General features: G+C 40.2%; 1 protein-coding gene across 2 annotated transcripts in view; it reads right to left on the bottom strand.

The window, feature by feature from the left end:
• OSBPL1A (oxysterol binding protein like 1A) overlaps positions 1-12,770 on the bottom strand; it is a 546,359-nt gene that overhangs the window by 341,720 nt on the left and 191,869 nt on the right. The window contains exons 6-7 of one of the 2 annotated variants that reach the window (XM_029591146.1): positions 12,622-12,685; positions 11,957-12,055 (exon numbers count right to left, since the gene is read on the bottom strand). The exons of the other annotated variant lie outside the window; for it this stretch is intronic. Of the exons in view, the coding sequence (XP_029447006.1) occupies positions 11,957-12,055; positions 12,622-12,685 (163 nt within the window). The remainder of the gene's footprint in view (positions 1-11,956; positions 12,056-12,621; positions 12,686-12,770) is intronic. 2 annotated transcript variants of the gene reach the window in all.

The following is a 12,770-nucleotide window of genomic DNA, read 5'->3' on the forward strand; positions in this document are numbered from 1 at the left end:
ACAAACTAATCTAGAGTTGGCCCAAGTTGCCGCTTACTAATATGGACTAGATTTACTACAGTTCTCTGTCCATAATGAAGTCAGTGCTCTAGTCAAAATGGGCCCTGATACCCTCTGGCATTTGCAGCCCCTGTAGTAAATATGCAGCTGCTATGGTTTTCTTAATCCATCTTGAGATCACCTTTGAGTCAGTCTCCCCCTTACATGCACTGACCAATCACACAACTCTTATCTTTAAATATTCTTACACATCTGACACCTAAGAACTGTAAATATTATAGGTCCCTGCAATCCTTGTCAAAAGATGGTAAAATATTCCAGTTAAAATGACTTCAGCATTCTTTTTAATGTAAGAAGGGTGGTATAGGTCTCAGCATTACAGAATCCCTACTAAACTTTAGAAAGGGAGCCCTGTAAGACAGATTGCGTTTATTGTCTACCTCAGCATATATGATGTGCTTTTTTTGTTGTTGCAATTTTCAATGTCAAGTCCTTTAGAGTCACTTGTTCCAACAGCTCATAAGGAGGGCTTGCTAATGCACTTGCTACCAAATTCCATAATAGTAATAAGCCTCACTGTATGATTAAAGCATTTAATGCCATGTTGAAAAGTGTGACCCTCCTTTGAGACAAACACACTTGTCCCCTTAATCTTTAATGCAAGAAATTGCTCTAACCTGTATCTAAAGTATTCATGGCCAAGCCCTTGTCAAGACTTCTGCAAGAATGTCAGAATATCTGTTATTTGGAATGCCATGGCAAATATGCCTACAATATGTTGCAAACACTCACCACATCCTCAATCTTTTTGTGGAATTTTTAGAACCTAACCTTGTTCTATTACATGATGGGCTGTATCCCTTCTTAGCTAATCTTGCCCTCTCAAGAGCCATGCCATAAGAACAGATGGGTTTCCATTACTACCAGTCTCTGCTGAAGGAGACCCCCCTATGCCTTTAAAATGCAATGATCGATCCACTATCAGTCTGCTTAGATCAGCATAATAGTCTTTGCAGTCAGTCTAGTGCCCATAGGACCTCATATACCTACTTCCAGAGCTTCTTTATTACTCTGCTATTAATAGCCAAGGTGGGGGATAAAAGAGCAATGCTTCCCTTGACCACTTTTGTATCAGTGCCCCATTGCCATAATCCTTTAATTGGCTGAAGAACCTTCTTGCCTTTGCATTCTGGTAGGATGCCATAACCATCCGTGGTTCACCCCATTTTTGTATTATCTACTTGAGTGCCCCATGGTCTAACATCTGGATCTATCTTATTTCAGCCCAGAAAATCTGCTTGCATTCTCCTGACCTGCAATGTGTAATGCTGAAAGCTATAGCAGATTTTCCTCGGACCATGCAAATAGTAGCTCCGCTTCTTCCAAAGTTTTGTTTGTGCATGTCTGCCTCTGTTGCAGTCATAGTACTCTTACTGCTCCTCACCTAATCATTGACTGAAAACAGAGCAATGATAGCCATATGACTTGACTCTTAAGCAATTTATAGACCCTGTACTTTATCTCTGCTTAACCCTGGGCGTAAGTGATCCTGGCAAAAGGACACCCCAATCTTAGAATAGGAATCTGTATTTAATAAACAAAAACAATCTGGGTATTCCAGTGATAGTCCCATGAATTTTACCATAATTTTCAGGTGAAATTAAATTATGCATTTAAGTGTAACATACTATTGAAGTAATTTTCACAGCTAATGTAGGCAAAAACTTACTGAACAAATCAAAGATGTGTGTTATAGCAATTTTCAAAAAACCCACTTCCACAGGGTAGAGTGCTTTTACATGTGTAGAGCCCAACTTTAAACAAATACTTTTAAAATCGGAGCCCTTAGCATTAGTTTTCTTTGTGACTTCAGAGACAAAACATGTAAAATCAATTCTGAATTTAGGAGATAAGACTGCTAGCCCTATATCTTTTAATGGAAACAGCATTATAGTCTTGTAATTTATTTCTAATAGGTCTAGCAAAATCAGATACCTACCTTTTCTTACTGAAGAAATGACATGAGTGAAGAGAATCCAATTGAAAATAAGGTTAACAAGCATTTGTTCACCCATGTGAAATCCAGAATTGGTCTGTAAGGTCCAAGCCTCTTTTTTTTTTTATATCTTTTGGAATTTTAAAGTATAATGATTAACATCCTTGATTTTGAAATGGACATAACAATTAGCATTAATTTGTTTAGAGTTGCCAGTACAGCAATTGTCTTCACTGGTGATCATACACTGAAAAAACCATGAATGTGTTGGAGAAACTCTAGGGCATAAGCATTTTAAATGCTAGTCTCCGGAAATGCAGATCCACTTTTTGTAAAATGTTCGATCTAGCTTTTCTAGCACTTTCTGTAAAATCTAAAATTTGACCTATCCTCATGAAGGCTCAGTGGTTTTGATTCATCTAGAATCATGACTAGTCTTTAAAGTATCTCAGCAAAAATTCTTTGCAAGACATTTTGCAGAGATTCAGTCTGGAGCAAGAACCAGCAGCTTAATGCTTCAGTCATAGAAGAATTCTAGTTCCAATGCACTAGTGATCTTAAAGAACTAAAATTCATCAACTGTCAGAATGATAAGTAGCAGTGGATTCAAAAGGTGACATCTGCTCTCCATCAAAGCAGATATCTGCTTAATAGGGTTCTTGCCACACTATTAGTGCAAGTGCCATCCGCATAGATAGTTGAAGAAAAAATGTGAAGCATAATTCCTTATGCGCAGCACCTCCTCCCACAGGGATAGATTTCCTGCTCAATGGTGAGAACCTGGCACAAGCAGCTTGTGCATTCTGAAACAGTGTTTAAGAGTAGAGGAGCTAACCTATTTTCAAAAGGAGTTTAATTTACAGTTCTGCATAGAATGGAACAGCTATGGATGCCTTCCGTCTCCCTCACAACTATATTTAAGAGAATTTAATATGCTGTCTATACACAGCACTAGGTGACTTAGTTAAAAACACACCAAATATGGTTAAGACAAACAAAAGAGAAAACCTTATGAGGGAACAACCTGTGGTTCTAACAGATGGATTACTGAGAACTATCGCTCAGAATTTTATTTTATTTATTTATTTTTACTACCTCCTAATCTACAGAGGGAGGGACTATTGAGGGGAAATAACTATTAGGGATGTGAATCGTTTGACGATTTAAAATAGTCCAATATATTTTAAATCGTTAGGGCCACGATACAATACCAATTCCCCCGATTTATCGTTAAAAAATCGTAAATCGGGGAAGGGGGAGGGCAGGAACTTACTTACTTGCCCTAAACCAATGGCAGGAAAACCAGCACACTAAAACCCCCTAAAACCCACCCCCGACCCTTTAAATCAAATCCCCCACCCTCCCGAACCCCCCCCAAATGCCTTAAATTACCTGGGGGTCCAGCGGCGGTCCGGAACGGGCTCCTGCAATTGAATTGTGTTGTCTTCAGCCGGCGCCATTTTGCAAAATGGCGCCGGCTGAAGACAACACAATTCAATTGCAGGAGCCCGTTCCGGACCGCCGCTGGACCCCCAGGTAATTTAAGGCATTTGGGGGGGGTTCGGGAGGGTGGGGGATTTGATTTAAAGGGTCGGGGGTGGGTTTTAGTGTGCCAGTTTTCCTGCCATTGGTTTAGGGCAAGTAAGTACTTCCCTCCCAAAGTTGATGAAGTATTAAGGCATTTGGGGTGGGGGATTTAATTTAAAGGGTCGGGGTGGGTTTTAGGGGGTTTTAGTGTGCCGGCTCACGATATTTTAAACACCCAAACGGCAACAATACGATTCCCTCCCCCTCCCAGCCGAAATCGATCGTTAAGACGATCGAGGACACGATTCACATCTCTAATAACTATACCCTCTCATTATCTAACATGTCCTATTATCCTATATTTTTGCTATAGGACAAATATTGCATTGCACATCATTTATTTATCTTTCTTTAAAGGCTGAAAAGCTTTGTTTAGGATCCTTAAGGATCTGAGGGAGGAAAAAAAAAACCCAGAGGCAGGGATGAAGGCAGTAATCACTATGCTTTTGTTCAATTGTTCCAGCACTTTGAGAGTTAACCATAAGGCTGGGCTGTGCAGAGCTTGTAGATGCTGGAGCTGTTTGAGATGGTAGCTTGCCAACACAATGGAAGAAACCAATGGTTCTCTCTCAGGGTATGAGTTTAAGATATACTTTTGCAGTAGGTTCAGGCTAGTAAGACCCCAAAATAGTAAGCTTGCTCTGATTTGTACTGGTTTATCATTGTATTTGCAAGCTCAACATTATGTGCTTTCAGATGCTGCTGTTTTTTAATCAGCTGCACTTAAGACAGTGACTTGCACATGGTAAACCTCAGAAGTTACTCCTAGTCTTAGAACTGCTTTCAATACAAAGTATCTCTTCCCGTTCCTTTTTTAAATCACAGCCTGTATATCTTACCTTAGCCAGCTGAAAGCTCTGGCTCTTTTTCTGGTCTTTAAATAAATTAAAAGCAATTTGAAAAAGTTCTCTTCTGTTCAACTGTTTGTATTGCTCAAACTATTACCACATTCAAGGGATGGGAGCCTTTGAGATAGGACTCCAGTGAGCCCCCTGACAAGAGATGAAGAGCTTTCAAACTGTCAATGGCACACTTTGTTGCAAGGCTCAAATGCAGCAACTTGGTCTCCACAAGTATTTCAGCTCAGAGTATATACAGATAGTCCTTTTTAGAAAAAAGTCTGCTTAAAGCTACACATTTAGGGGCTGATCCAATAAAGTGCGCCCAGCCTAGCACACGGTTGGGCGCATGCTTTAGACATGCTAAACTAGCTCCCCATACAGTAAGATTGTGTCTAACACGTCCTAACAATTGCATACCCAGAGCCAGTCAGAAGTAAATTCCATGTAGATGAGGACAAACTATTATCCCCCTATGCAAACACACGCTGGGCACCCAACACTTTTTTCAATTCAAGCTTTTGAGATATTACAAGGGAAAAAACATACAAGAACACCAAAAGAAACTAGCATTCATACACATGACGTATCAGTATATCAACATAGCATGTTCTCTTGCAAGTAGCAATACCTATAATATAGAAGTTTGTGAATATACAAGATTCTGAACTTCCAAATAAAAACCCCCACCCAACCCAGCTTCCCACCCAAATACAGTCTTATCTGGGTTTTCCGTATTGAAATTTGTATAAGATACAATACCCACTAAATTGTGGAGCTCTTATGGCTGAGTGTATACACAATATATAACATCATTCCTTACTCATTTCTTTCCACTGTAAAATAGCAAGACCAAATCTTTTCAAATTTACCCAAGTTCTGACCTTTGCAGGCTATAATCCTGCTAAGACCATATGTTCCAAATATGTAACAGTGGAAGGAATTGTTTGAGCATTACAATTCCTCCATAGTAATGCTATTTCACAATGGGCAGCCAATAAGATCTGCTGGATTAGCAAATAAATATCTGCGTGAGGTACTGGTAGATTCAATAATGCATGTTTAGAGCAAAGGATTCAGAACTGACATTCTGAATCAATAAGTTAATTTCTTTCCAAAATGCATCGACAACTGATGCCTTAAGAGATTTGGATCCGTAAGCTTTGTGCTGAGCCAGCTGACAATATTGAAGATTCTGTACCCTTATGGACACACATCTGATTCCCTAGATCAGACAACACCTTTGGTAAAATTTGTTCCACAAGAGGTCCTATAAAGCTCATGGTTTGGGCAGGAAGTATTACTTACAAAAAAAAAAAAAAAAAAGACAGCTTACGGTAGAAGTATAGAACGTAGATGGTGAAAATCTAGTTCTGAATCCAACCAGTTAGCCTATTTGGCTAAATTAGATGATTTTCAGAAGGAATCTATATTACTGAATCAATTTCAGCATAATACAAGCTGCACCAAATCAGCTATGAGAACTTTTTCACATTGTAAAAAAAAAAAAAAAACACACAAAACACACCACACAAAAAAACCCCACTTTGGCTAGTAATTTACATCAAAATGTACAGACAGAAATTAGTGCCCAAGAATTTGGCTGCTTGTTCAACAGAATACACAAAATGCTACCAAAAACCCTAACAGAAAGCTCCTTCTGCTGGAAGACTATCAGACATGCTAACTTGGAGCTCACTTGTGTCCCTCAACTAAAATGCCTTCCAGGATCCTTAGCTGGCAGAAATAAACCAAACTGTCAATTAAATTTTTTATAGACCGCTTAGTCAAAGATCAAAGCAGTTCATCAATACTTATTTTGATGCTTGTGTAATCTCAGAAGGGTATGAGAACAGGTGGATCTATCAAAGTAAGCATGAAAGTTGGAGGGTCACTCAACAACATAAAGGAAGGAATTTAAAATAGAGGTTGTTATCCATCTGAGGACCCAATAACCTCACTAAAGACATCCAAGTAGTAAAGTAGCTTCCAGAATCTGGGGAAGCTTAGCCACACTGCTCAGACTATTGCCTTTTCAGAAGTGTTATCTATTCACAGAAAGGAAAGGGTTATGTCACAGTCAACTTCAAGATGTGGCTCAAAACCTGCTGTAAAGGATTTGACCATATTCTCAGTGTAGTATCTGTAGAAGGAGAAATATGACCTAATGGTTTCCAAGTACTTCTTGGTTGCCAATTCACTATCCATAATGGCATTACTCACACTAAAGATTGTTCCAAACCTACCCATTGTAGTAAAAAGGGTGAGAAAATCTATGATGGCTCAACTGTGCCACAAAGTATCACCATTGGAGATTGGGGACACTCAACCCCCTCTTAATTTCAGCAAATATAGTACCCTGAGCACCATTCTAGGCAGTCTGTCTCCAAATGAAATCTAATATCTTTTTGCCACAATTTTAGTAGGTGACTGGATATAAATATCAGGAGAGTTTGAAATAAGTAGCTTATTCATAGATGTTAGTTCGTTTTTATGACAGCTATCTGCCCCAAACAAGAGAAAGAATGTCTCTCCCACTTCTCTTGATTACTCCAGAGCTTTTGTAGAAGCAGCATATAATTTACCCAAGTATATTCCCAAATATTTAATCTATTTGGGAGCCCCTTTAAGAGGAAAAATCTTCCTTCAGTTTAGATAACTGCCCCTCTAGCATAGTTAAAGTCTCCGATTTTTCCAGGTTCATATTGAATCCACTTTGCTAAAGCAGTTCATTTCTGCTACTGTGCTAGCTAAAGATAGAATGAATTCTGCTAGTGTAAATGTCATCTGCCAAAAAGGAAAATTGGTTCTTACATGCTAATTTTCATTCCTGTAATACCACAGATCAGTCCAGACAAGTGGGATGTACCAAAGCCACATTACACCAGACGGGAACCCAAAAGACCCACGCGCAAGATGCTCTCCCTAAACAGCACTTGGTCCAGATCCCTGACATCCAGACGATAATGCCTTGGTGAAGGTATGTAGGGAAGACCAGACTGCGGCTCTACAAGTCTCCTCAGGCATCAAATTTATTTATTTAGGGTTTTTATATACCGACTTTGATATATATATATCAAATCAAGTCTGTTTCCATTTAACACAACTGTCGCCGGGGGGAGTTACATCAAATGACACTCCGCCCAAGAAGCTGCTTGTGCTCTCAAGCAAACTTTCAAACCAGTCAGGACAATCCTTCCTGATGTAGGCCAGCGAGCCAAGGATGCCTTTTCACCCTTCTTTGGACCTCCAAAGATCACAAAAAGGTGACCCGATTTTCAAAAAGAGTTAGTGACCATCAAATACCAAAGGAGAACCCAGCGGACATCTAACAGATGAAGATATCTTCCCATAGCAGGGTCACAAGCCCAATCAGGGAATACGGATAACTCCACGCACTGAACAACATGAAAGGCGGACACCACCTTTCGGCAAAAACGAAGGAGCCGTGCTCAGGGACACCCTATCAGCAGAGATGCAAAGGAAGGGATCCCTACAAGAAAGAGCCTGCAATTCTGAAATACATCTTGTGGAACAGTCTTCAAGGTGAGGTCCTTTAAGGAAGCGTGTCCCAGAGGCCCAGAAGGGGGAATCACGAAGTGCCCTCAAATCAGATTTTATGCTGGAGTGGAATCTCACTTACAAAGAGGACGAAGGTGCTTCACCCCTTTCAGGAAATGGACAATGTCTGAGTGGCTGGCTAGAGGCCTGCTACCTACCCACCCCTAGGAGACATCCCAGGGCCAAAACCTGAACGTGTAGGGAATTATAAGCCAAACCTTTAGATAATCCCTGCTGCAAAAACCCCAAGACCTGAGGAATGGTCACCGACAATGCCACTACACCCTGCTGGTCACACCAGCCTTCAAACACCTTCACCACCGGAGCATATGCCATAGATTTTGAGGGCCACCTGGACTGAAGCAGGGTGGAAATCACCTGTTCTGAATAACCTTTCATCCAAAACCGCCACCCCTCAAACACCAGGCTGTGAGAGAAGTGTTCCTCCCAATCCAAAAAGATGGGCCCTTGTCGCAGGAGGTTCGGCAGATGAGCTAGGCATAGTGGGCTGTCTGTCACCAACCATACCAGGTCTGCAAACCAGTCAAACACACCATGATAATCAGCCCCAGGAACACTGGGGAAATGCATGGGAGGTTGAAAAAGAAAAAAGAAAATGGCCACCGTAGTAAACATGAGGCAGGGAGCCTAAAAACAGAGGTTCTTACCAGGGCTGAAACTCTCCCCCCTCCTCTTCAGGGGTCTGCCCGGCTCTGTACCACCAGGCAGACTGATTTACCCCGGGAGCTGTGGTGAACAGGGAACTTGGTGCAGGTTTAAAAAAAAAACAAAACCACACTTAATTTCTAGTAACAGAAAAAAATAAAGCCTAAGCTAAGAATAACAGAAAAAAATCCCCAAAGGGGCTACTTCCTTGTACTGCAGACACTGAGAGGGAGCCTTCAGGTCACTGAGGGAGCCAGTCCTCTGGCTATCAGGGGATCCGGAACCACACAGGCTAGCACCAGAGGTAACCAACTGCCCATTCACCCAGCTCTACCTGAGGGATGGCCCAGACACTGAACCTAGCACCTCAGGGAGCAAGAAAAATCAATCTCACACAGAACTGCAGGTATACATGGCCACCATCTTGAGTCAGAGAAATACTGACAAGCTGCAGGTGGCACACTTGGGATACCAGTGCCTTGAAGCTTTGCTCTGACTCCAACTGCTGGTGGGAGTGCATAACCCACTGGTCTGGACTGATCTGGGCATGTACAGGAAGTGATGATTTGTATGCTGGGTGCCCAATAGACATTTGCATGAATTCGTATTGCCAGTAGTTCCAGGAATATGGCAGGGAGTAGAAAAGGGCAACCCTATCAACTGCTTCTATATACTGTAAATGAATGTTTCAGAAGAGCCTCCATTTACTTTTACACAGGCTTGGGGTTTATCAAAGGTTCTTTGAATCCAATGAATAACACACTCTATAAAATTCATCCGTGCTAGTGTTCAAAATAGAAGTGCCCATTGTGCCATGTCAAATGACTTCGCCGCATCAACTTGAGAAAAAAAAAAGCTGACTGGGTATTTTCCTTTTTAACCCACCAGATATCTATTTTGCGAACATTGTTTGCTGCCATTCGTCCTGGAATAAAACCAGCTTGGTCTGAATATATCAAAGATATCACTTTATTCAATCAATCTGCCATAACCTTGGCTAAAATTTTAAAGGACAATAAGAAGCGATATTGGCCTGAATAAGCCACATAGGGTGGGATCTCTGCCAGGTTTTGCTATAAGTTATTCCTACTAAATTAGCTCCAGGAAGAAGGTATCCCCATTCCTAAGAAAGTTAAACAGCCTGGTCAAATTGGACCTAACAAAGTGGCTAATTGTTTATATCATCTAGCAGTGAAGCCAACCAATCTTGAGAGATCTTTAATACCTTGTGATACTTCCAGCTCAAATTTTCAGATCCAACATGTGTTTACCGGCCTCAGATAGCTGTGGTAGGTACATATTCAGCAAATACTCCTCCTAGGGGAATACTGTGCACAAAAACTTAAAATTCTGCAACATTCAGCAAACTTTATATTGGTCAAAACAATTTACATGACAGCTTTTAAGTAATTACATTTTAAATCAATACAGAAAAAAAAAAGTTATGCAGAATTTTCCCAGGTATTCACTGTAAGTGATCCTTCTACTCGCTCTCCCTACTCCCATGGCTACTTTACCCTCTCAGGCCCCAATTCTTCCACCTGCCAGTATCTCTCCCCTCCACCTCTAGGCTCAACCCCTTCCACCATCATCATTCCCAGAGAGTTTAACCCCGTTCTCAGTATTGCCTCTCACACAGGCTCCCTCTGACCCTCCTCTCTAGTACACATACACATCCTCATACAGGCTCCCTCTCTCTTGCATACACACCCACACAAACTCCCTCTCTCTCACACAGGCTACCTATGTCTCTGAAGCCTATTAGCCAGGTTGCTTAAAAGAGTGCCTATTATAAGCTTCACATGCTGTGGAGACTATCTGTACCTGAGTGAAAATGACTTAAAACAGTTGTACATTCTTTGGTAATGACTTCTCTAGACTACTGAAATGCCTTGTATATTGGTCTTCCTCAAACTACCCAGATGGCATTGCAGTATGTCCAGAATTCAGCTGTTAGAATAGTGTCTGGACACTAATCTGTCAACACATTTTATTAAAATACCATTGGTTACCAGTAAGTTTGTGGATCAAAACCCCCTTTTTTTTTTTTTTTTTAAAGAAGGGCTTCATGGCTGGGTTCCCATGCCTCCTTGTAATTTTATCCTCCTTCCAGGACAAGAGACCTGCTTCACAAATTTTATTGGATAATCCTTCATTTAGAGTCATCAGATTGGACAAATCATATTAACAGCTTTATATACACAAGGTCCTGAGCTCTGAAACTCCCTGCCATCTCCTATAAGAGAACTCTTTACTAAAACTCAGAAAATTGGTTAAGAGCTTTCTTTTTCTACAAGCTTAACTAAATTTTAGTTTATGGGCATTGGGATACCCAAATGGACAAAATAGGCATTTAGTTCCCCTATTACCCTGGCTTTACGATGTTATGTTTGGCAGATACATATTATAGACATTTGTTTGTTTTGTTATAGAAATGTTTTTACAGGCAGCCTTTTTAAACAGGCTCAAGCAGGTTCTTTTTATCCTTGTTTGCAATGCATAAAATCATAAAACAAGTTCTGGCAGCTGAAAATGAATGGCATTGCAGAAGAATGTGCAGATAACTTAATAGCTGAGACCATGCAGAATTCATGTTGTGTTTCTCTTGTTTTATTGCTCATTCTATTTAATTTTGTTTATTTTATGAATAAACTTATAAACTGCTTATCAATATTATCAATATTTCTAGGCAGTTTCCAATTTAATAAATATGAAGTTTGTAGCTAATTAAAAAAAAAAGTTAAAACCACCTAGTTTATCTTTGGAAGACAGCTAGTTTAGGAGTACACATACAAAGAGATGTATGTACTCTGCACCTATTTGTAAAGGAATAAAATCTGGGTACACGACAACCAAAACACACATGCCTGCACAGTTTTCTTCCACCAACCTTTAATACAAGTCCAGCATAATTTCAGTATAGCAGTTTACCTGGGTAACTCAGTTACCTAGATAAATTGCTTTGAAAACTGCTCTCCAAGTCCATCAACTGGTTTAGAAGCCCCCACTATCAATCCTTGAAGGATTTCAACCAACCAATCTTGATTTTTCAGATTTCCACAATGAAAATTTGAGATATTTGCATACCACAGAGGCAAGGCATGCAGACCTCTCATATGCATACTCCTTGTGGAAACACTGAAAACCAAGCCACGTTGTGGTACTAGAGGACCAGATTTGAGGACAGAACAAGGGCTCAACCATGACCATGTATAAATGGTGTTATAAGTATTCTAGATACAGTCACATGGAATAGAAAACAGGGGGGGGAAAAAAAAAAAAAAAAAAAAAAAAAAAAAAGAGTTACCTCTCTAGTTTGTTCTGTATTTTTAGGAAGAACTTTGAAGCTGTGAACACTGTCATCAAAGCACTTAATGGAGAAAAGGCAGCTATCACCAGGTTTCACCTTAGACAAGGAAAGAAGGCAAATCAAATTTCACTCAGATCACTGTGCATATGAAAATATGAAAAGCCAAAAAATAAATACCAGAGACAAGAGGTCAGTATAGCTGAATAACTATTAGAAACTGGCTTATGACGTGATGGAGAACATGGGAGATGAAAGGCAGGTTTCATATGGAGACATGCACCGAGAAAAGGTCTAGAGACATGATGCATATGTTATTCTGTATCTTTTTTATAAAGATAAAATTTACAGCTCTATCTAGGACAACAAGCAGCACCAAAGTCAACATATCATGCCCTCAGCTGCCCAATAACACATTTGTTAATTTAGTCCTTAGCATGTTGGTTGTGGTGTGGCAGACAGGCCTATTACTACTTGGAAAGGTAGGAGATGGATGGGGGAAGGCAGGAGGGATTCAAGAGAAGCAGCAATACAAGGTCAACGTTTGCCACCATTTCCATTGTTCTGCCTTTGTTGCTATACAGACTGGCAAAAAGCGCTGCAGAAGAAAACCCACCACAAAAAAAAGCCTTCAAAAAAATATTGGAGACTGATTTTCACCTTACCGTGCAAACAGCTTGTGTTAAATGCTTGCAGCCTTGACGATGATCATTGTGCACTGCATCAGACCTTAAAAAAAGTTTATTAAAAAAAAAAAAAAAAAAAAAAGGGGGTTACTTCACACCTGTTTTTAAACTAAAATTTCATGAATTAA

This window comes from Rhinatrema bivittatum, chromosome 2 (assembly GCF_901001135.1).
Source record: "Rhinatrema bivittatum chromosome 2, aRhiBiv1.1, whole genome shotgun sequence".
NCBI classification, from domain to species: domain Eukaryota; kingdom Metazoa; phylum Chordata; class Amphibia; order Gymnophiona; family Rhinatrematidae; genus Rhinatrema; species Rhinatrema bivittatum.